This window comes from Eurosta solidaginis, chromosome 4, assembly GCF_040869045.1.
Source record: "Eurosta solidaginis isolate ZX-2024a chromosome 4, ASM4086904v1, whole genome shotgun sequence".
NCBI classification, from domain to species: Eukaryota; Metazoa; Arthropoda; class Insecta; order Diptera; family Tephritidae; genus Eurosta; species Eurosta solidaginis.
In genome coordinates, this window is record NC_090322.1 from 93,210,776 (window position 1) to 93,234,813 (window position 24,038).

General features: G+C 40.7%; 1 protein-coding gene across 1 annotated transcript in view; it reads right to left on the reverse strand.

Annotated features, from left to right (window-relative positions):
• Nucleotides 1–24,038, reverse strand: part of Rbcn-3A (Rabconnectin-3A) — a 2,573,828-nt gene that overhangs the window by 1,919,442 nt on the left and 630,348 nt on the right. The window contains exons 9-11 of the mRNA XM_067779516.1: nt 19,311–19,673; nt 18,095–18,567; nt 286–1,243 (exon numbers count right to left, since the gene is read on the reverse strand). Coding sequence (XP_067635617.1) covers nt 286–1,243; nt 18,095–18,567; nt 19,311–19,673 — 1,794 coding nt within the window. The remainder of the gene's footprint in view (nt 1–285; nt 1,244–18,094; nt 18,568–19,310; nt 19,674–24,038) is intronic.

Genomic DNA, 24,038 nt, shown 5'->3' on the forward strand with positions numbered 1-24,038 from the left:
TCTGCTACCTGCCTTCGTTGCCCATAAAACGGTCTCGTTTGTTGAGATTTTCCTTGAATCTCAGCGAAAAGATTTTCGCGTCGTCGACAGGATCTCCGCAGCTCGGATATAGTGCAAATATCCAGATGCAAAAGCTCTAAACGAATGTCAGGTTGTAAATTCCGTATAATAGTCTCAACCATCTCGTGTTCAGTTAAAGGTCTACGCAATCCGTCTGCTATATTCATAATCGAATCAAACGAACAAATCGATCAAACGATTCCCCAATTTTCTGTTTCCTATTACGAATAGTCTCTAATATATCGAAATCTGTTCTAAAATCTTTGAAGTATCTACGCATGTCATCGCATATATCTGCCCAATCAAGTGCGTTTGCTGAACGATGATAACGCCAGAACCAGCGTTTGGCCTTGCCTTCAAAAAGCACATGAATGTTTTGACATAATATATTGAAATCCCCACGAGGAGTAGACCGAGTTAAAGCGTTAACCCTATATATAAACTCATCTACCGTAATGCTATCGAGCGACCCGTCAAATGATAGTTTCCAACCGGAAACGATTTTCGCAGCTACAGATACTGGAAGAGTATCCCCATTAGAACGAAAACGTACAGCATTCACGTTATCGCGGTTTTCGTGAACAGAAGGTAACCCATTTTCGACTACTACTCGATGGTTTTCAGTACCAGAACGCGACGCGTTCAAATTCATGTTGCTCAAGTTACTTCCAAGAGAATCTGCTACTGCCCTACTGATTTCCTCTCCTATTTGTCTAGATGCACGTTCTTCGTATTCCCTGAAGGACTCTTCTAACATACTCCGCATATGCCTTTGATTAACACCCTGACCTGAGGTTTGCGGACTTCGTGTATGATTTCCACGATTCCTACCACGCCAATTCCCCTGGTTCAGTATACGAGAATTTGAAGACAATTCGTTACCCCTATACCTTGTCAACGGACCCTCTCGTCTTGGTATTGCACCTTGACTAGTAGAAGCATCTAAACTTGTTGTTGGATCTTGCTCGTTGAAACTGTTTAAGGATTCGGTTTCACACGAGCGCGTACATAAAGGACAAGCATTATTCTCAGTCAACCACCTAGTTATGCAAGCTCGATGTTGGCAAGGAGTCATGCAACCATTCTCTTCGGAGATTTCCTCGTTACAAATGGTACATATTCCATACTGAACATTTAAGTTCACTAAATCATCAGAGCTATGCCGAACTGCCATTATTATTTTCTAACCAAAAAATTCAACTAATCAAAAAAAATTTGCTTCTCTAAATTTTACACCTTGCTCTTTGCAAATTTAAAATAAAAAAAATGAAATATAAATTGTTGTACTAAGTAGCTTATCGCATCTGAATAAAAAGGGATGTGAGAGTGATTCTAGTTAAGCCTTCGTCCGTAGAAGATATTGATTCGATATAGCATTTCCGTTTAAATTAAACTATTAAATTGAATTAAAATAAATTCTTTATAACCGGTATCAACACTCAAAGCAGTGTTTGTCTAAATTTCCACATTATATGAATTTATTTTACCTCCCTCGACATTAGTTTGTTGCTTGACTGGTTACGGAACCGGTAAAACCCCGGTTCCCAATTCCAAGTCATGACATCAAAATTAAAAAATACATGTTTATAATAGTTCGATTAGATTGCGAAAGGTTAGATTAACTAATCTAAGTTAACTCTTTCTAATTCCAAACACCTCCAAACAACTGGAAACTAGAAATTCTTCCTAACTGGTTAGTAAATAGGCCAAAGCTATCGTTGATACTAAATTCCAAATCAGGAGCAAACTTCCAAAAAAAAGAATACAAATTTTATAAAGGACCTAAAGAGATAAACCTCTTAGGGGCTCCACGTTGGGCGCCATTTTGTGATGATGTTAACCACTAAGCTACCTCTGACGAGGTCCTGTACGTGACGTAGCGTGCATGCTAGTTAAAACCAGGTCTGAGCTCGCCGGATTGGGGTGGTTCTTGCTTGCCACATGTGTACAGGGGTCAACCTAACACACAAAAGAAATCCATGCACATATTTGGATAGAACCAGGCATCAAAAAAAAAAAAACTTTAACCCCGAAAATCCCTAAAGATATGAAAGACAAACGGAAACGGATTAAACCGGAGATGCAGCCGATCGAACCGGGGAAGCAATAAAGCCGCTCCCCTTCTCTCCTTCTACCCAACCATGAGAGATATATTTTTGACTTCAATCCCTAAACCCAACCATAACTATACGAAGACCTAGATCACCTCACATCCTTTTTAAATAAAAACTTAGCACCGATTCATTTTAAAATATTACAATTCAATTACATATTTATTCAAGTTTCTTTATATGTACGTATATAAATGCTGCTTTAATTTAGTCAAATCGCTGAACAATATTTCCGATATTTTAAATTAACATTTTCGAGCCTCCCTAATGCAATCGGATATTTATGAACATTTATCAATTAAGTTACATACATACGTATTATGCTATGCATTCATTCCTAATTTACATTGTTGTTAATAATTTTAAAACTAAATTTTTGACCCGCCTTAATACAATCTAAGCTGATTTATTAACAATCATAATTACTTACATATGCACTCATTTGTGCATCGATTCAAGAAAACTTCGTACTCAAATTAATTGAGAGATAGAGAGCTCTCCTCATTAAGTTCTAATTGGAATAAAAAAAATGCCTCAAGAGAATAAAAACTAACTAGTGGTAACGACCAAAGTTATGAAAAGTATCAATAGTTGTAGAAAAGAAGGAGAGTAACGCAACCACGCTCATTATAATGTACAAACATACATTCCCTTTTTTTCTTTTTGTTACTTTCCTTCTTCACCCACGCAACTCTACTCTTACACACGTATAAAAGTATCAATAGAAATAAGAGATGATGCAATCAAAGAGAACTTGCCATGATATCCAACGTTGTCAGCAGGCGCCCGTTGAGCTCCGTTGTAAGCTAAAACAAAAGATAAACTCTTTCTTCGCTCACAAAGTTTTTGCTTTCTATCCGAATTCTTATTAGAATTTTTTTCTGTATGTAAATGCTTGTTGCAATGAGAAAATGAAAATACTCTTACTTCATGGTTTTTAACCCTTCAAGGCTTACCTTAAACTCGTCTAAAATTTAATTATTTGAATTTTCAAACTTTCTACCTTTTAAACCTCTTTTTTTTTTTATTCACAAAAAGTTATTTTATGTAAGTTAATGGAGAACTTTTATTTAAAGTTAAATTAAATTTTGTTTCATTTTACCACTAAGTTTTGTAAATGTCTATAGTATATTTTTTTCTCTCTTTCTCTTTATTCAACTTCTTCTTGTAGCTTTAACTTGCAAATCTACTTATGTATATACATATGTATACTTCATAATAGTATAGACATAACAATTATAGTTGAATTCATATATATATTTTTTTTCTTCTTTTATTTTATAAACCTTTATTAAAAAACCCAAGGTAGAAACTTTTCAATAAACCCCATTTAGATATATCTGTATATATTTTTTTAGGATTTTAAATAAAATTTTCACCATCGTTAAAGTAGTTGCTAATATAGGGTTTGGCATTTTTATGAAAGTATATTAACATAGTATTTTCTTTAGTAGTTTTGTTTTAGTTGTTTTGTTCTTATGTATAGCCGCATGTATAATTTTAAGGTAAGTTAGGTGTAAGTAATTTTATTTTTTTTTATGTAATTTTTAGAGGAGTTTTTGAAGGATTTGAGAGTAATTTTAACGTAGCTTTTATAATTAAGTTTTAAAATAGTTTTTAAGCTATTTTTAGGTAATTTTTATGACGAAATTGAAAATATATTTTAAGCAAACTTTTTGAACTAGTTTTAACGCGTCATTTAAAATAGATTTAAGGCACTAGTACAGTAGGTATATGCTATACTTTAGATTTCCAGCTTTTTGGTTAAGTTCTAAATTTTCTTTTATAAATTTCACCTGAATGAGGCAGGTTTTCATCACTCTACACTAAACTTTACGCTACTTAGCTTTCATATTAACTTCCAGAGCCTGAGTAACTTGCTCGGGCGCACGTGGTTCTGTTTTTGGCTGATGGAACTGCTCGTCGATCCGATGTTTCTGGAACCGCTGCGTCTGCTTACCGGGTGTTTTCGGTGCCTTCCGGGGCTTTTACATCCATTGAGGGTTTGAGGGTTTTTTTTTTCTGAGTTTATTGTTTCATTAAAAATATCTAAACGACCGCGTGGCTTGGGTGACCATGCACTATCGAAATAAAATTAAACTTTTTGACACGTCTTAACATCTTGATGTCTCCAACCAGAAAGAGCGAGATCAATTTGGCGGAAATCGATCGTGCTCTCGTCTTTAAAATAAAAAATAAATGTAAGGCGCGATAACCTCCGAAGAGATCTAAGGCCGAGCTTCTCTTCCAATTTGCGTCGTGCTCCTCTTGATTTTCACTACAAATTGGCCGGACGGGACCTACATGTTTTATGCCGACTCCGAACGGCATCTGCAAGGCAGATGAGTTTTCACTGAGAGCTTTTCATGGCAGAAAATACACCCGGAGCGCTTGCCAAACACTGCCGAGGGGCGACCCCGCTTAGAAAAATTTTCTTCTAATTGAAAACCCTTATTTCTAAAATTTTGATGTTGCTTTGCCCGGGAGTTGAACCCAGGGCATACGGTGTGATAGGCGGAGCACGCTACCATCACACCACGGTGGCCGCCACGGTGGCCGCCGCTCTCGTCTTTATCTCCTCATTTTCTCAAACCCATCATGCACGCAGTTAGACCGTTTGCCACAGGTGTTGCCACTGAACTATGTTTTGTAACTTTAACCCTATGACGGTCAATGAAGCTAACTACCTACCTTTCTGATTTAGGACACACCTATGAATATTTCTATCAGAAAAGGTTTTCAAAAATGAAGCCGCGCTCACAACGGCAATATTGAAAATAGTAAAATTTTTTTGCTTCTATACGTTGATGATGGGTTAATATTATCCCAAAACAAATCCGCTTTAAATTTATTCATTGAAAAATTATCGAGTGAATTTCGAATAACTTATGGTGAAAACAACTATTATGTTGGGCTTGAAATTTACCGCGATATACCAAAACAATCCATAAAAATTAGCCAACGTTCTTACATAAAGAAAATTCTTCAACGCTTTAACATGGATGATTCAAAAGGTATTTCAACGCCTAGTGACGGTAACACATATCTATCAAAACGTAGCGAGGAAGCTACTGTAAGTTACCCATTCAGAGAAGCTGTTGGCTGTTTGATGTTTGCTGCTACAGTATCCAGACCAGATATATCATATGTCGTTGGTGAAGTGAGCAAATTTACAGAAAATCCCAAAAACTCCCACGTACAAGCTGCTAAGAGGATTTTTCGTTACCTAAAAGCAACCATCGACTACTGTATAGAATATAGGTCAGGTAATTCTCTTAAATTTGAAGGTTATACTGACGCAGATTTTGCTCGTGATGTCGATACAAGAAGATCTACAACCAGCTATGCATTTCTATTAAACGACAGCGTTGTGACATGGAGAAGCCACCGTCAAAAGACTGTTGCGTTGTCAACAACAGAGGCCGAGTGCATGGCCGCCTGTGAAGGAGCTAAAGAGCTAATTTGGCTTCAACAACTTTTGGCTGATTTTGGTTATAACCTAGACTCCCCTAGGGCTCTTAATATCGATAATCAGGGTACAATTCGCCTAATTGGAAATCCGGGATTACACCATAGTACAAAGCATATCGACATAAGGTTACATTTCATCAGAGATCTGCAAAAGGCCAAAATGGTTGAGTTCAAATACGTCAACACAGAACAACAACGTGCTGATATATTTACAAAGCCACTGACAAATCAACGCTTTAGGAATAATTTGCAGCTTTTAGGAATGTCGCCAGTCAAACAATGAGTGAGAGTGTTAAGAAGCAACATTGTTTAATGACACCACTTGTCTTTCAATATCTGTCACTCCTTGGTCCGTGGCACATTCTTACTCGGCATTGTATTCAGCTACTTAATTTCATTACTTTCTAACTGTTATTTTTCTTCATATATACTCATACAAATATGATCTGTATATATATCATATAACTTCTCTTCTCATCAAACCGCGTGAATAAACGTAGCATATATTTTGTACGTACTAAGTTTGCACTTGATAGCATTTTATTTCATCACTAGCACAATTTCAGGACAAACTGGTTGAACTTTTTCCAACGGTCAAATTTAGACATACGGAAAAATTTGTCAACGACATAACAGACCCGAATGAGCAGCAAGAAATTGGTCCTGCCGAACATAATTGGGCACATCGAGCGGCCCAAGAGAATGTAAAACAAATATTGGAGGACTATTTTTCCCCAAAATGGAGAGAAAAGCCAAACAATTTGCCTCTAACTGCCACATATGATCTCAAGCGAAGTACAATCGCCATCCAAAAAAGCACCTATTGCTCAGACGCCCATTCCCACATATTGTGGAGAGATCCTCCTCATCGACATATTTTCAACGGGCTCTAAGTATTTCTTAACTTGCATTGACAAGTTTTCACAGTTTGCCATAGTACAGTCCTCAAAGTCCAGGACAATAGTAGACGTAAAGCCACAGCTTCTGCGGCTACTCAACATGTTTTCATGTACAAAAACCATTTACTGTGACAATGAAGAGTCACTGAATTCTCATAGCATCAAATCTATGGTAAAAATCATTTTAATATTGACATCGCGAATGCCCCACCCCTTCACAGTACATCAAATGGTCAGGTAGAGCGATTCCATAGCACATTGGAAACTGACGCCTCTCTACACTGAAGAGGAGGTCGAAAAAGATCTCGGTACTACGGTGCTTATAAGAGGGAGGAGGGTCCATAAGGACAACCTTCGCACAAGCTATGTAACATATGCCGTTACTAATAGACATTTATTTGTTTTAGGATTTTCTTGATATTTTTTACAATGTTATTGGCCTCGTTGACGACAGGACGGATAATGGACTACACTAACGCAAAGTACATCCCAGTGGTAGATGGAGACATTATAATCTGGGAAAATTTCGGATGCATCAAGCATATCACCAACCTAACTCTTTACGAACTGCTACGAGACGAAACGTTTAACGCCACAAATCATTTCCACCAATCACACATGAAGAAAATATTACACGCAGACATACGCTAAATAGACAGACTTCTACGATTGATAAATACTCACCATATTCTTTTGGATAACTCGGATATAAATGCAATAACCAAAACAAAGCACTTCGCGATAGCCGATATCATACCATTAGTTAAGATTAAAATAGTCCAATATAATAACGTAATCTACTTTTTAATGAAGTATACTATACCTTGATTTAGATGAAAAAAAAAAAATCGAATTTTTCCAGTAGCCCCCGACCACCAAATTCTACATTTGCAAGAACCCACCTTTGCTACATGCGACAACCAAACTGTAGCGGTAAGAAATTATAGAAGCACAACCCCAACATTCTGCCTAGCATCATCAGCAACATCATGCGCTCTACATTTAATGACACGCAACACAGCCAACTGTGGCACAACATACAACAATCTTGCACCTATTACACCGATAGGTGACGGTTTGATTGTTATTAACGACCAAACGGCAGTTATAGAAGAAAACGACGAAGCTCCCATTACAGTTAAGGGAACGTACCTAGTGGCCTTCGAGAAAAAAGTGAAAGTTAATGGCACCCTATTTTATAACGAAAATTCCCCGACGCCTTTAAGCCCTGAAGCATTATGGTCCCCAGATATCAACCTGATACAGCACATAGAAATCCTGAGCGCACCTTACCTTGACACGTAAATCAGCAAAACCTTCAGCACATTAAATACCTGCAACCGAGGTTCAAACGCAATAACCTGGTGAGTTTCGCTGCTTTGGGTGCCCTACTCATTATAGGAATGCTCGCATACGCATTTCACAGAGCAGCTGTGAACAGAAAGAAAAGGTCTTTAGCCAAATCCACCAAGGCCGTTATTGAAAATGCCCCCACATGGTCCGAGGACGTCCCTCACTTAGAAGGGGAAGAGCTATCATAAGTTTATTCCCACAGATGTCATTAACCAATTGCCACAGTTGCCACAGTGTGGTCATTGCGCTATGAGAACATCACAAGCGCTACAATTCTCTTCATCATGTTTAGCTGCATCAGCAAAAGCAGCTTTTACAACATCATCAGGTAAATATCGTCAGCGCGACGATTGTGTCAACGTCGCCAGTCGCCAGCAGAGTAGCAGCAGCATTACGCGACGTCGTGGGCTAGGTGGACAGTTAGGGTAGCTAGTAAGAATCAGTTTTAAATGTAGCTCAATAAAGCACACACGTGCAATAAAAAATAACTTGTATATTAAATCAGTGCCAAGTACTGTAATGTGAAAAATTTGAAGAGACAAGGGATGTAAATGTTTATTTTGCTGCATAGTTTTCTTTTGTTGATTCCAGCCTGCATTCGCAGAGCCATGAAGCTGTCGGACAAAACTAAGTTCCTCCTCTAAGCCTTTCAACCCGCCGGGAAATGAACCTCCCTCCGTTGTTGTCCTTCAGCAACGAGGGCAATGTTTCCTATATTTCACGAAAATATTTTGCCCCGGGCGCAAGAAAACCTCACTACGTCACTGCAACCACAATAAAATTTGCGTTTAAAACATAAGTTATTTTCGAACAATTTTGCTTTACTCAAAAAAAAATGTTTTTTTTTTTGCATTTTACGCGAACCTATCACGCGTAAGACTGCGCCAGAAATGATTTTAAACGTCTTCATGTACCAAAGAATTTTTATTAACTCACTCATTATACAAATAATGTGTAACTTAAATCTCAAACAGGACCAGATAATACAATAGTTGGTGTAATGATAGTTGGTGTAATGAAAGAGATCCTCAAATATGAGCAAACTTAATATAAAATAAATATGAGAGTAAGACTAAGCTTAAATTAAGAGTAAGACTAAAGCAAGTTGTAACGTGAAACATTGTTATATAGATAAAATATAAGCATTTATAAATAAACGCGCATGTTTAGTTACGCATGTTTTACAATTAGCTCATATGTATATATTTCTCACAGGGTCATATATAATCTATGACCATATTTGCATGTTTAGTGTTTCATATCCCATTGTATTTATGTTTCACTCAATTCCATGGCGCAAAGATACAAGGTGGCAGCATGGAACAGCTATTTATATACTTTTTTATTTGATTTGATACATCAACTTCCGGTGCAGTACGATTTTAACATTTGTCCATCGAATTTACAAAAACAAAGTACATGGAATTTTTATTTATGTTTGTAGGTATGTCACCATGCTGCCACCTTGTATCATTCCGCTATGCTCAATTCATATCATTTATGGTAAGTTACTGTTTTAGACTCAATTTTAATTGTATTCCACTCAATGTAAGTAAAGTAACGTTAAGTTGATGAGAGATAGCGCTAAGACGAAAGCTCTTTCGAGCTACTATAAAAGCGCGATCCCTTGAGTTTTCTCCGTAAATTGTGTTCAACATTGTTTACTATATGTTTGGCAGCTTAAGTTGAGCTTATGTTGCGGATAGAGTGGAAGGCAGTGGACTAGGCAGTCGAATGTCATATAATGAAGGAATTGATGGTCGGAGTTTTTTCAAAATTTGCGCGAAATCCTGAATCACAAAAGGGAGTGTAGTTAAGTACGAAAATAAAAAAATGTACATAGTTAGGTTTTGCTCCTTTTTTAACAGGAGATTTTCATTTTAAAAATGTAATGTACAAACCAATGTTCATTCTATTACTTTTTGGCAGTAGATTTTCATTTTAAAAATATAATATATAAACCAATGTTCCTTCTATTACTCATTTTATCTATGGGGCTTCACATGCACTTTATGAAAACGTGCTTTTTATTTTTACGAACTTATTCCTCAATGAAAATAAATGAAACACGTATTAATGTAAGCATTAATCATGTTTCTTACTTCTTAAATGTTCTTCTTAAATATTATAAATATGTTAAAAGTAGCAGGACTAAAATAATATTGACAAATCTGATATGTCAAACTAATTTTATATAATAAAAAATGAAATACAACTATTTTTATAATATGAAGATAGATAGAAAATTTATTGGGGATTGCACTGCGACCGTTGATCTATTGTGCCCTGATCAGATTGCGTCGCGTTCCAGGAGGATATATTCCACCGCCTCTCCTGATCGATCACGAAATCGACATAGTTTTTAAGCGGACACGGCTACTTCCGGCAATACCTCCACAGGATGGGCAAGGTTGAAAATCCGAATTGGTTATACTGTGGGCTCATAGACGACGTACGCCACACCTTTTTCGAATGCGATCACTTCGCACAGCAACGAAGAAGAGTGGAAGTAACACTAGGCGACCTATCCCCTGGCAGTGTCATCCATAAAATGACCTGCGGAAATGACACATGGGACATGGTCAGCAGATATGTAAGGAATATTCTCCTCGCTAAACGGCAAGATGGTTGCTTAGCCCAATAACGTGAGAGTAGTCAAAGAGCTCACGTAGCGCGCTTCCGTACCCGAAGTTATGCTAAACGCGGTCCCAGGTGCGGAAAATGCGCGGGCCGTGGGAGGTTAGAAGAAAAATAAAGGGAGTCCTACACTCGGAGAGGCTCGCTGCTACACCGAGGCTTAGCACCGAGGCTTAACAACCCGGTTAGTGCATAAAGCATTTCCTCCTTCCACAGAACAAAAAAAAAAAAAAAATAATAATAATAATAATGGAGGCTGAAAAAAAAACTTGGAAACTGAGTGGCATGCGCTCTTTATTAGAGGGTAAAAGCGCAGAGTACACCGAACCGAAAGCGGCTCGTGGGAACAAAAGAGCACGAACGAATTCTGGCTCGCAACCGGGGGCCTGGGAGGCCAAGAAAAAGTGCGATGAGGGTTCTGCGAAGACAATCTCGTGCGAGGCCTGGACGACCGTAAGGAACCGGAAAGCCAAACCACGCCCTGAGAAAGAACAAAGGACACCACCTGGGAAAGCCAAGAGGGCAAAAAGAAAAGGCAAGCCCGGAAACAGACGGGCCGCCACTTTCGTAGTTAAACCAGCCTAAGGAAAGAAATACGCCGAAGTCGTAGGAGCCATCCGAGGCGAGCTTCGGCCTGAAGATACAGGGACCGACATACGCTCCGTCTGAAAAACCAAATCCGGGAGTGCACTTATCGAAACTGCACGTTGCGGCGATAAATCAGCATTCATCCAAGCGATAGGAAGCGCTGCTGGAGAAAAGGGCGAAACCAAGCAGCTTACGCGGCGAATGCGGATAGAGGTGCTGGGCATGGACTGTCTGGCAACCGCCGAAGAAGTTGCCGAGGCTGTTAGGAAAGCTGCTGGCGGGGAAATTACGGGACAGGCCCGTGTGTCTATTTTCTCGGCAAACCAGCGTGAACAGAAGATGGCAGCCATTGAAGTGGATGAAGCTGTTGGCGTCCTTTTACTAGCCAAGGGCAAGATCTGTATCGGCTGGCTGCAATGCAGGCTTAGACAGAGGGTAGACGTGCAGCGATGCTTCAGGTGTCTAGGCTACGGACACCAAAAAGCAGACTGCAAAGGCCCTGATAGAAGCAGTGCTTGCTGGAAGTGCGGACAGAGTGGCTACTAGGCCTCGGCCTGCATGGAAACTCCAAAGTGCTTTTTATGCCAGTCAGAGAAGGTCGACCACCTTCCCGGGTCTGGAGCATGCAGCACCTTCAGGGAGGCACTCGCTGCCGCAAAGGCCCAACAGGCGCGCAAGTAACCAGGTTCATCCAAGGCAACCTGAACCGAAACAGGTTAGCCGATAGTCTGCTGGACCAATTGGTTCTTGAAAACAGAGCCAGCTATGCCATCATCAGCGAACCTTATAGTGTCAGGAGTGACTGGCACGTAGACTTAACAGGTGCTGCTGCGATCTGGATCGTAGACGCTGGCACCCACGAAGCCGTGGGCTGCGCTCGCGTAACAGTGACGCACACCACACTAGTGAGCTGCTACCTGTCCCCAAACGATCCAATTCAAGGGTTCAAAGATAAGCTTGAACTACTCGAAGACGATTTGCGTGATGAAACCGGTAACGTGGTCGTCGATGGAGATTCCAATGCTAGGGCTGTTGAGTGGGGAATGCCCAAGACTAACTCCAGAGGAAGGCTAGTGCTAGAAATGGCTGCCCGACTTGGATTGGTCATTCTGAATACCGGCACGACCCCGACATATCGGCGAGCAGGCTTTGGACACTCTATCCCTGATATTACATTAGTATCGGAAAACCTGCTGTCAAAGGCGGCTGGATGGAGGGTGATGGAGGATCTCACGGGTAGTGACTATAACTACATCACTTTCCATCTTAATGACTCAGGGCAATGTCGACAGGGAGACCGCCCCGTATGAAAACAAAATGGGACGCCTCTAAGGTTGACGCTGCAAAGTTCTCCGCTGTTGTACAAGCGAGCGCACGACAGATAGTCGACAGTGCCGAAGCGGCGGACGCTACGGTAAAAGCCACCATGCGTTGCCTGAACCACGCATGCAAGACCTCAATGCCACGAAAAGGGCCTAGGAGAGGTAAAAAACAAGTGCACTGGTGGAGTAGCGAAATCGCCGAACTATGCAGGGTATGCCACAGAAAGCGAAGGCTGGCAACCCGCGCACGCAGCAGGCCTGACGCGCTAGAGCATGCGGAGGCATACAAAAGAGCAAACAATATTCTCTGTGCCACCATAAAGCAAAGCAAACTTGATAGCTGGAAAAAGCTTTGCAAAGAAGTTGATCGTGATCCTTGGGGACAAGGGTATAAAATAGTAATGGGGAAAATCCGCCCACCGAACCAAACGACGGATGAGGGAAAGATGCGAAGTATAGTAGATGCCCTGTTCCTCACTCGCACAAGCAGAGAGGGTGACCACGTCACCCACGAAGACCACGACGTGCAGCCGTTCAGTGAAGGTGAGCTAAAAGCGGCCCTACACAGAATGAAGCCCGGTACAGCGCCAGGACCGGATGGGATACCAGCTAAAGCAATAAGAATGGCTGCTAAAAGCAGTCCTGAGGTGCTGCTGCATATGTATAACAAATGCCTGGAAGCCAGGATCTTTCCTACAAGGTGGAAGACAGCGCACCTCGTGCTAATACCGTAAGGCAAGGGAGACCCGAACTCCCCGTCCTCTTTTCGACCATTATACATGCTCGACACAGCCGGGAAAATGATGGAAAGCCTCCTTAAACAACGGCTGATAGCAGCCATTGAAGATGGAGGTGGGCTAACCCATCGGCAGCATGGGTTCCGGAAAGGTCACTCCACAATAGATGCCATAGCCGAAGTTATAAATGCGGTAAGGAATGCCGAAACCGTGTGCCACCAAGCTAGGCCGGTTGTCTTACTGGTCACGCTGGACGTGAAAAATGCCTTCAATTCCGTCAGGTAGGACGACATGCTCGATGCGCTGAAACACTCTTTCAAGGTACCTCCTTATCTACTAGACTACCTAAGAGATCGCTGGCTCACGTACGAAACAAATCAAGGTCAGAGAAAGATGAGGATAATAGGCGGAGCAGCCCAGGGATCGGTGTTAGGTCCCGACCTCTGGAATGCTTCGTACGACAGCCTCCTTCGTTTGCACATGCCAGAAAGTGCTTTTCATGTCGGGTTCGCAGACGACGTGGCTGCCGTAATTACACGGAACTGTGAGCTGGCGCAGCTTAAATTAAATCAAGTAATGCGCAGTGTAAATAGATGGATGAGTGACCGTGGACTTCAGCTCGCGACAGCGAAAACTGAGATCGTAATCCTCACGGAGAGACGAATTTCCACCATTATGAACATGATGGTTGGAGAACAACAAGTACAAACACGCAGCTCCACGAAATACCTTGGGGTGAAGCTAGCTAGCAAGCTAACCTTCTCGGAACACTTTCAAGGATCCTGCGAAAAAACTGCACAGACCATAGGATACTTAAGTCGATTAATGGCAAACACAGGCGGGCCAAGGTCATGTATAAGAAAGCTGCTTGCTTCCGCTTCAGATTCTATAGTCTTGTACGGTGCAGAAATTTAGGCGGATGCAATGAAATTCCGAAAGTACCGAGTAGCTATTACTTCTGTTCAACGCATAGGGGTGCTACCGCACGGTATCCGCAGACGCAGTTCTTGTTATTGCGGTAACTATACCAATACATCTTCTCGCTGAGGAGAGGAAATCAATTTACCACCTCCGAGGAGAAGTATGCAGAGATGTTGCTGCCGCGCAGGCGCGAAAAGATTCTATCCGACGCTGGCAACAACAATGGAGCTGCAGTACTGCCGGCAAGTGGACCAGGGAACTGATTCCCGAGCTGGAGCCATGGTTAGAATGGCCGCATGGAGAGGTCGCCTTCTACCTGACACAGTTTTTAATTGGACACGGCTACTTCCGGGAATACCTCCACAGGATGGGCAAGGTTGAAAATCCGAATTGATTATACTGTGGGCTCATAGACGACGTACGCCACACCTTTTTCGAATGCGATCATTTCGCACAGCAACGAAGAAGAGTGGAAGTAACACTAGGCGACCTATCCTCTGGCAGTGTCATCCATAAAATGACCTGCGGAAATGACAGATGGGTCATGGTCAGCAGATATGCAAGGAATATTCTCCTCGCTAAACGGCAAGATGGTTGCTTAGCCCAATAACGTGAGAGTAGCCAGAGAGCTCACGTAGCGCGCTTCCGTACCCGAAGTTATCCTAAACGCGGTCCCAGGTGCGGAAAATCTGCGGGCCGTGGGAGGTTGGGTTTTAGTGGGTAGCCCATGAAGGAAAATAAAGGGAGTCCTACACTCGGAGAGGCTCGCTGCTACAGAGAGTAGCACCGAGGCTTTACAACCCGGTTAGTGTATAAAGCATTTCCTCCTTCCACTAGAGGTTTACGCCGATCACTTTATCGGCGGCAGCGGCGTTGGCGGCGCGCCGGCGTACACCGGTGTACTTACATTAAAAAGCTTAATTTTTCTATTTAAAAAAATAATATTTAGGAAAGGTTTTGTTTGTATGTATTTAAAGAAATCGACGTTTTGAAAGATCCGGGGTTTCTGCCTCAAAATCTCGCAGATCGTTCAACAATTTTCAGAAGTAGCTCCTTGCGGTGGGATTGTCCCCCGTTCACTTACTCCAGAGAGGCTTCGAACCTAACCCCGGCCTTTGGAATTGGAGACACATAAAATGGTCACACTTTTGTCTGTATATCTCGTGCAAAGCGTAGTTTCACCTGGGGTTAACTCCTAATAATCGTCGCGAACACAATTTCTTTAAATCATTTGTGGCTCCTTGGCGGTCACGCACAAAGGCGACTTGTGGTTGCTATTAATGGTCTATTAATACTTATGACTCTCGTGGCACAGGGCGCTCCCAGTTTTTTCGGCTGTTTTTAAAAGCTACAATTCCCGATGTGCGAACAGTAGCAATCCCGACCACCAGTGGCTACCACGCCTCCTGACCCTCACACCATATGCCAGCACAAAAGCTTTACGACTGCGATTTCAAACTCATACCTTTGTCGACGTCACTTTCCTAGAAGCTGTAGGTGTAGCTCCGAAGATTTTCTAACGGATGTTTTTGTCGCGCTATGCTGCCGAGATATACCAGAGAAACACCTTGAAACGTTAGGGTGTGACTATTCGGCCAAGGATGCCGCCCTCGTAAGCAGTCTAAGTGGATGTCATTGCGTAACTCATGGGTGAAAATCGTATAATCCTCGGCGCATCTACATAATTAAAATTTTACAATGTTTGTGTTCACAACATTGATTTCAATAGTCCTCGTTAAATCAAAACGATATTTTAGAATGAAAGTCGACCGATTTTAAGTTGAAAGATGTTAACTGCTGTTTTCCGGCCTTATGCTATACGAGCTCATTATGGATGACAGCTTCACTTTTCAGACTAATTCGACTATCCACTACATTAGGGTAGTAGCGCACACGGTCATTAGTTTGACTGTCTTAGGAAAGCTTTTGCTTCACCACTTTGAATGTTCTTGCGAAGGACAAAGCTTCACCTGGTAAATATATGTATGTGCCTACGTATTCACATTTGTAAAAGGAGCCGTAAGTGTAGGTGATATTTAAACTTGGTTGATAGGCTATAATCAATGTGATTCACTCCAAGGGACTAGTTTTGGATAGGGCCGCCAACTTTAGGAAATTTCAAACCGGGAGACTTAACATTTCAGTCGCTATTGTATAGTTTCGCAAATAAACAAAAGATGTTTGAATGTAAGACCAAGTGATTTTTCATACCCTCTTCATAAGTACATATATCCTCAACTTAAGTATGAGGTGAGAAACATTCCAAAGGAGTGTTTATGCGCCTAGAACCTGCTAAAGGATTTTGCATCACTGATTTCGAAAATTCTTTCAGCCAATCGCAATATGAAATTCTTTAAAAAATCGGCACCTTTTTTGGGTAATTTGCTTTTTTTTTAACAACTTGAGGACAATTTGAAAACATGTTCGCCTTGGGCCATTTTATTTGAATTCATTGTTCATTATTACTTTTTTGAAAAAAATATGCAAAGTGAGAATATAAAATTTATTATATAACTTTTCTTTTAGTGTTTTGTTTTAATAACTTGGTGAATTGGGTGATGCAAAGTCCGTGTTAAGCTGGCATCGAAAACGCCTGTTTTTTTAAATAACTTTTGAACAATTAGAAATAGTTATATTTCGCAATTAGTTTCTTATAACTGGCAGTGATGCACATCCGTTGATACCACTTTCGACCATATCCGACCAATTTTCGACATGAACAATAAATGGCCTAAACAGTCTTAAACGATTAGAAAATATAGTAACGCGCCGGACGCCGCCGCCGCCGCGCCGATAGTTTTGAAAATTGGCGGCGTATATACCTCCCACGTAACAAAAAAAAAAAAAAAAACAACCAAAAATAATAATAATAATAATAATAAAAGGATCCAAATATCATGTGATACTTGTTGAAGGTGTATGAGTCAAACCGATACAATTGACCATATAATTTCAGGCTGCACAAACCTAGCTCAAACTGAGTACACACGAAGGCACAACAACGTTGCAAAAATTCTCCAAAAGAACCTGCTTAGCAAATACAACATATATGTAGGTGAAGTGGCGTACTGCAGATACAACCCAGAACCAGTTATGGAAAATGAAGACCTGAAGATCTACTATGACAGTAGAGGCTTCTTCATTGATGTTGCAGTTCCGGCTACAAGAAACATGACTCGTACATACGCCGAAAAAATCAGTAGGTATGCCGAGCTAGCCGTTGAAATAAAGAGGAACTGGAACCTTACAGAAATAAAAATTATCCCAGTGGTGATAAGCGCTGAAGGCGTAATCGACAAGCATCTCAGAACAAATATGGACAAGCTTGGGCTGCAAGAAAGCTTGATTAACAACATCCAGAAGTCAGTCATCATCGATATCTGCCACATCACCAGAAACTTCCTGGCTTAAACAAAAACATATACATATATACAAAAATAGAAACTGTTAATTTAGTACATTTTGTTTTAGGTTAAGGCCTCCAAAGTGTATGATTTATACCCAGAGAGCGGCCCCCACTCCGTTGGAAGGTGGAAAAAATTTAAACTCCCTTGGTGTGACCAATTGGCGCCGGTTGGCGGATCGAAGGAGCGACTGGCGCGCCTTGTTGGACGGCCATAACCGTTTAGACGGATAAGCGCCAATTATGTAAGTAAGTAGACAAACAACCACTGTGACAGCTAACTGGTTATAGCAGCGGCGCCTAAACGTTGCCGATGAAGGAATTTAGCTGTTCCCGAAATGGATCTATACAACGAGCTTTGGCAGTTGTCTAAAATCTTTTCTTTCTTCTATTCTGATTTAAAATTGTTTAAATTAAGAAAAAATTTATCATAACAATAATAATGATAAATAATTATTGTTAGGCCTTTATCTCGATTCGAACCCGCGATCTTAGAAATTAACAACAACAATTGTTAAAAATTTTAAAAGCTAAGAAAAAAGATAAAAGTTTAAGGCAACATTGAGCAGTGATAAATGTATTTATCTATAACTCTATAATCGGGTAAATCTGAACTCGCGAATTTTTCCCTCAGTTCTTTATAATCATTAGCTTCAAAATGTTCGGACTCTAAATCTATCTCTGGCAACGTTTCTAATTCTACCGCCTCAACATACCCTTCATCTTCGTGTATGCGCGATAAAGCGTCTGCCATCTTATTCTCACTTCCTTTTTTATGCTCAATTGTGAAGTTGAAACCCTGAAGCTTTAGAGCCCATCTTGCTAGGCGTCCATTTAGGTCCTTTTGTCGCATCAGCCATTTCAGACTTGCATGGTCTGTTACTACTTTAAACTCGTGACCTTCAATATATGGTCTGAACTTTTTGATGGCTAAAACGACAGCGAGGCACTCCAGTTCGGTGACGGTGTAGTTTCTTTGGGCGTAAGCAATAGGCCTTTCGTCTCCATTGACATCACATTGGGCCAAAAGTCCACCGACGCCGCACTGGCTTGCATCGTATTGGACTATAAAAGGTTTCGCATAATTAGGGTGTAGCAAAAACGGAGCTGTTGTAAGAGTCTCTTTCACGGCATCAAAAGCATATTGGGCATCTTCATCCCAGATGAACTTTTTCTTCTTGGTTAGTAGTTCTGTAAGAGGGTATGTGAGGCTCGCGTATTCGGGAATAAAGCGCCGATACCATCCTGTCATTCCTAAAAATTGACGAACCTGACGTTCATTCTTCGGAGCTGGATAGTCAATAATTGCATCTACTTTAGCCGAATCAACGGACAATGACCCATTTCCCACAACAAATCCTAAATGCTTAACCCTACATAACCCGAAATGGCTTTTACCTACGTTTATGGTTAACCCCGCCTTTCTAATTTGCGCAGCTACTTCTAACAGATGCGTCAGATGTTCTTCAAATGATTGTCACACGACAAGCAAGTCGTCCAGGTATACGAAAACGTGTAACTTTAAATGGTAAGTTATCACTTTATCCATTAATCGGCACATCGTCTGCGGTGCATTGCATAGCCCAAACGGCATTCGCGTAAACTGATATAACGGCCGATTAGGAATAGTGAACGCAATTTTTGGTTTCGAATCGGGTGACAAAGGGATTTGCCAGAAGGCATCCTTCAGGTCAATTTTTGATATGATGTGCACTAGTGGTAATCGCGATATGAGTCCGTCTATATTTGGTATCGGATAAGCATCTTTAGTCGTTAATTCATTTAATTTTCTAGAGTCTAGGCAGAACCTGGCGATATCCATGGAGAGCCTTCGGCTTCTTCAATCACACCCAATTCCAACATACGGTCTATTTCCTTACATAGGATACTTTCCCTAGCCGGCGAAATGGGGTAATATCTTTGTTTGACGGGTGTTGAATTTCCCGTGTCAATAGAATGGACGACTAGACTCGTGAGGCCAAGACCTTCGCTTTCAAACGATGGAAACGCCGCTATCGCGATTTCCAACTGCCGCCTTTGTGTTGACGACAGTGGTAGGGTTTCCCGCTCTATTTCTTCCTCCGCAGTCAGTTGATTTAACCCTGCATCCATGCTCACTTTCAACCCGAATGTCTCCCAGAAGTCCATGCCACAAATTATGTTATTAGTCACTGTGGGAACAATCAAAAATTCCACATCAAAGGTTCGGTCATTGAAGGTTAGAGTCATGTTAATAGATCCCGCCACCTCCTGTTTCTTGCCATCAGCGGTTCTAACGATACCTGAAAATTTCCTATACTCTATACTGGGGCTATCCAGGACTGATTGGGCTAATTGCGATCTGATACAACTTTTGTTGGCTCCGCTGTCTAGCAAGGCTAAATAATTTTTACCAAGGACAACTACGTTCGCGTACGGTCGAATGTCTGAGCCATTACATACTATCGACGATAGGACAAATTTTCGAAGGTTTTTCCTCCGTTGCCAGTACGAGCATATGCGCCTAGTTGATCGGGATTTCGGGAGTATTTCGGTCCGTTCTGAAAAGATTCGGGCCCTAGCAAGCTTATACTCCGCTAAGCGGATATGATACGGTCGATATACGTTTTTGTTCAAACTACGCGAATTTGATGCACCAGCGTCACCACTATCTTCTGGTCGATTTTCGCGGTTAATTTTATAAGGCGTTCTGGATAAATTTTCTTGTACATCTGGTGAAATAGGTTCATTATGACTACGGAACCTAACTTGGTTTGTTTTTATTTCCGAGGGCAATGGGTTGGGCGTCCGTCTGCCACTTGACGAACCTCTCCCTCTTGCTTTGCCCTAAGTGCATTTTGGACAAGTGGGCTTATACGTATCCACAGCGCCACAACCATAACAGAATATCCGTCGTGGTTTTAAGTAGTCGTGATACCGGTGACCAACCTCCTCGCAGTTCCAACATTTTAGTTGACTTGTGTCTACCGCAGCAATCTCTCCACCAACTTCGTCATTAACACATTCGCCGCCGTGATCTGTATCTTGAGGATGGTGAGTAACTTCAAAGATCTGACGACGAATTGGAGTTTGGCGTGGTAGGGAACCAGGGAGATCCCGAAAGAACTGTTCGTGTCTGCGAGCCCCTTTCCTCAAGGTCGCAATGTCATGAATGTCCAAGTGGAGTAGCTCATGCCTTAAGTCCGGATTAATACTTCTAATTGCGCGTTTCAACTAAGTCGGAGTCATTCATATTCATTATGGCATCTAAAAATTCATCAAAGGGCTCATTCGGTTTTTGCTTTCATTTCCTGATGTCGTCTTTTATCTCAGAGTGGAAAAATCTTTAAACTGACGCCGCATTGCCTCACAAAGCTCAATCCAGTTAAGATCTTCACTGTTTTGACGATACCGCCAAAACCATTGTAGGGCCTTAACATCGAACAAGGAATGTACATGTTGACATAAAAGGTCAAAGTTTCCGTTCAGGTGAAGGGAAGTAAGGGTGTTTATTCGGTAAATAAATTAATCCACCGTTATCGCATCGGCTGATCCTTTAAATCTAATTTGCCAGTTCCTAACAAGGTTTGACAATTTTTCATTGGCCAAGGAGATTCTCGATCCTCCTATCGAATCTGCTCTTCTAGGGTTGGGAGGTCGAATGGGGTGTTGCTCCTGGAAAGGTGCATCACGTGGAATTCTGGGGGGAGTTCTGGTTGTGCATGGGTAGGTGGTGGTGTTCTACCTAAATTTCGGTCAATATTCATATTTTGCAACAAATTCTGAATGTCGTTCGTAATAGAATCCATGATTTGTGTACGAAAGTCATTCATTGACTCCGCTATTATCTGTTGCACTCTCTGCTCAGAAATGTTGTTCGAGCGTTGTGGCTGATAATTACTAGATGCTCCCCTATTTCTAGGGCTTCCATCAGATCTTTGAGGAGCTGCAGTCATCACCCGTTGTTGTGGTTATTTATTTATTTATTTATTTATCATTAATCAAACACACAACCTTAGATTAATTTACAGTGTTTGAGCTTAAAACTAACTTAAAAATAACATTAAAAAATAAACTTGACAAGTGAATATGCTTAACAGGTTTGTTTAACAGAGAATAACAAGTCTGAGGATGTAATAAAATGCAAAGAAGAAGAATGTAAGAGAAAGTGCACATTGCCTTTTTATTGGCGAAAATAGTTTATGAGCTCATTCTTGAAGCGCAGCGCATTTTGTATGGCTTTAATTTTTTGGGGCAGAGCGTTCCAAAGGCGAACAGCGTAGACAAAAAATTGACGTTCAGTAACTAGGCAGTTGTACTTCTTAGTAGTTAAGTTGAACGATCGAGGTGATCTGTTAAATTTAAGGCGGTCCATGAGATATTCAGATTCTCGAGATGCGATGATCTTATGAAGCAGTGTTAGGCACTTTAATTATAACAGGTTATCGAATTTAATAGAGAAAATCCGCTGGGCAAAAATGGAGATGTGCTCGTAACGACCAACACTATACACATATCCTGCTATATTATTATAGAGGACATTTAGTTTACTACGACACAAGCTATCGCAATTGGCATAAAGTTCACATCCATACAATAAGGTGGGTAACAGATATGTTTTAGCTAACAGCAGTCGAATTTTCACTGGGGTAAAGTGTTGGGTAGTCCAAAGTGAGCGAAGCATGCCATAAACCTTGCCTATTGCTCTATAAATGTGGTTATTCCATGTCAAATTCCTATTAAAAATCATTTCAAGATTTTTTGCGGTGTTTACATAGCCTACGACTGAGTTATTTAATTTTACTTTATTGAAACTATGAAGCGATATGATTTTCTTATAGATTACTATGCACTGTGATTTATTTGGGTTTAAAAGTAGGCCATTATCACTTGCCCACTTGTTTACATGTTCTAAGTCAATGTTAAGATAACTAATACAACTATTAACAGATAAAAGAGGACAAATGACATATAATTGCACATCGTCTGCGTAAACATGAATATCACAATACCTCAACACACTTTGAAGGTCATTAACATACAACACAAACAATAACGGGCCAAGAATCGAGCCTTGAGGAACACCCTTGGAGAGCGGTAGATAATTTGATATGTAGCTCCCATTGCACACAGCTTGCGATCGCTCACTGAGGTAGGAGTTTATTAAATGTAAAGTAGGAGGTGAAAAATTGAACAAGTTTCTTAACTTTAGAGTAAGAAGATTGTGGTTTACAGTGTCGAATGCTTTGGAGTAGTCCAGGAGCGTTAGAAAAGTAACAAGGTTGTTGTTAATGTTTAGTCTGATGTCATCAGAGACTTTAATTAAAGCAGTGGGACAGCCTCTACGGCTTCTAAAGCCAGACTGGTTACGATTTAAAAGTGAGTTTCGGGTCAGAAATGAGTTTATCTGGTTATGCATTATACGTTCAAGGACTTAGGACAGGAATGGCAATATAGCGATGGGTCTGTGCTCTCCGTTGTGTTTCTTCATCGGAATGATCTTCGCAACTTTCCATCAATCAGGGAACACGGACGTGGTCAATATAGTATTAAAAACATAGGTAACAAACGGTAAAATTTTAGTGAGTAGACATTTAAACAATTTTGGATGAATTCCGTCTAGACCAGTAGCATTGGACTTTACACCAAGGACAGACTCAACGACTGCACAGTCATCAACGTTCGAAAAAGATAATTCGGGTATCGCACCACACAAATAATCGCCATACCTTTCATGGCATAAGTTACTGTCACAGCTAGATGATTGAACATATTGCTCATTTAATTTATTTACGTCTACATATTCAAATATATCGTTACATTTGCTACCGATGCCAATATCCCGAATGTATTTCCAAGTCTTCTTCGACCCTATTGCTGTACTAAACTGATACTCATAGTATTTCAGCTTTTGCAGCTTTAAAGCCTTGGTAACTTCTTTTCTGCGACCTTTGAAAACATTGTATGTTACAGTACATTTAAATCGTTTCCATTTCCGATAAGCTATGTTGCGCTTTTGGATAAGCCTCTTTATGTAGTTGTTGAACCAAGGACGTTTACGATTTTTTGAGTGTTTCACTACAATAGGCACATGTTGGTCAAAAAGTGAAGCGATATTATTTTGAAGAAAACGGATCTGCTCGTGGGTAGTATTTAAAATATAAACGGTTTCCCAAGGAATACTCTCAACAGCTTCTTCGAGTTGCACATGATTAATATATATGAAATCCGGGTATGAATAGGCAACTACTTCACATGTGCGGTCGAAGTCAAATGATATAAAAATTAGGTCATGATTGGAGAAGTTTGGGACTGAAAGCTGGTCGTAGAGTTGAATATTCGATAGTTCATTAACAAAAAATATATCTAAAAGAGTACTGCTAGTTTGAGTGAAATGTGTTGGCGTTATGGTATTTACTGGGAAAAGTGCAAGGGTTTGCATAGCTAAAGAAAATTTGTTTTCCCGAAGCAGGTCACTATTCAAATCTCCAACAACTACAATATTATTATAATTTAAGGTACAGTCGTGAACTTCTTCTAAAAAGTTATCAAAAGCA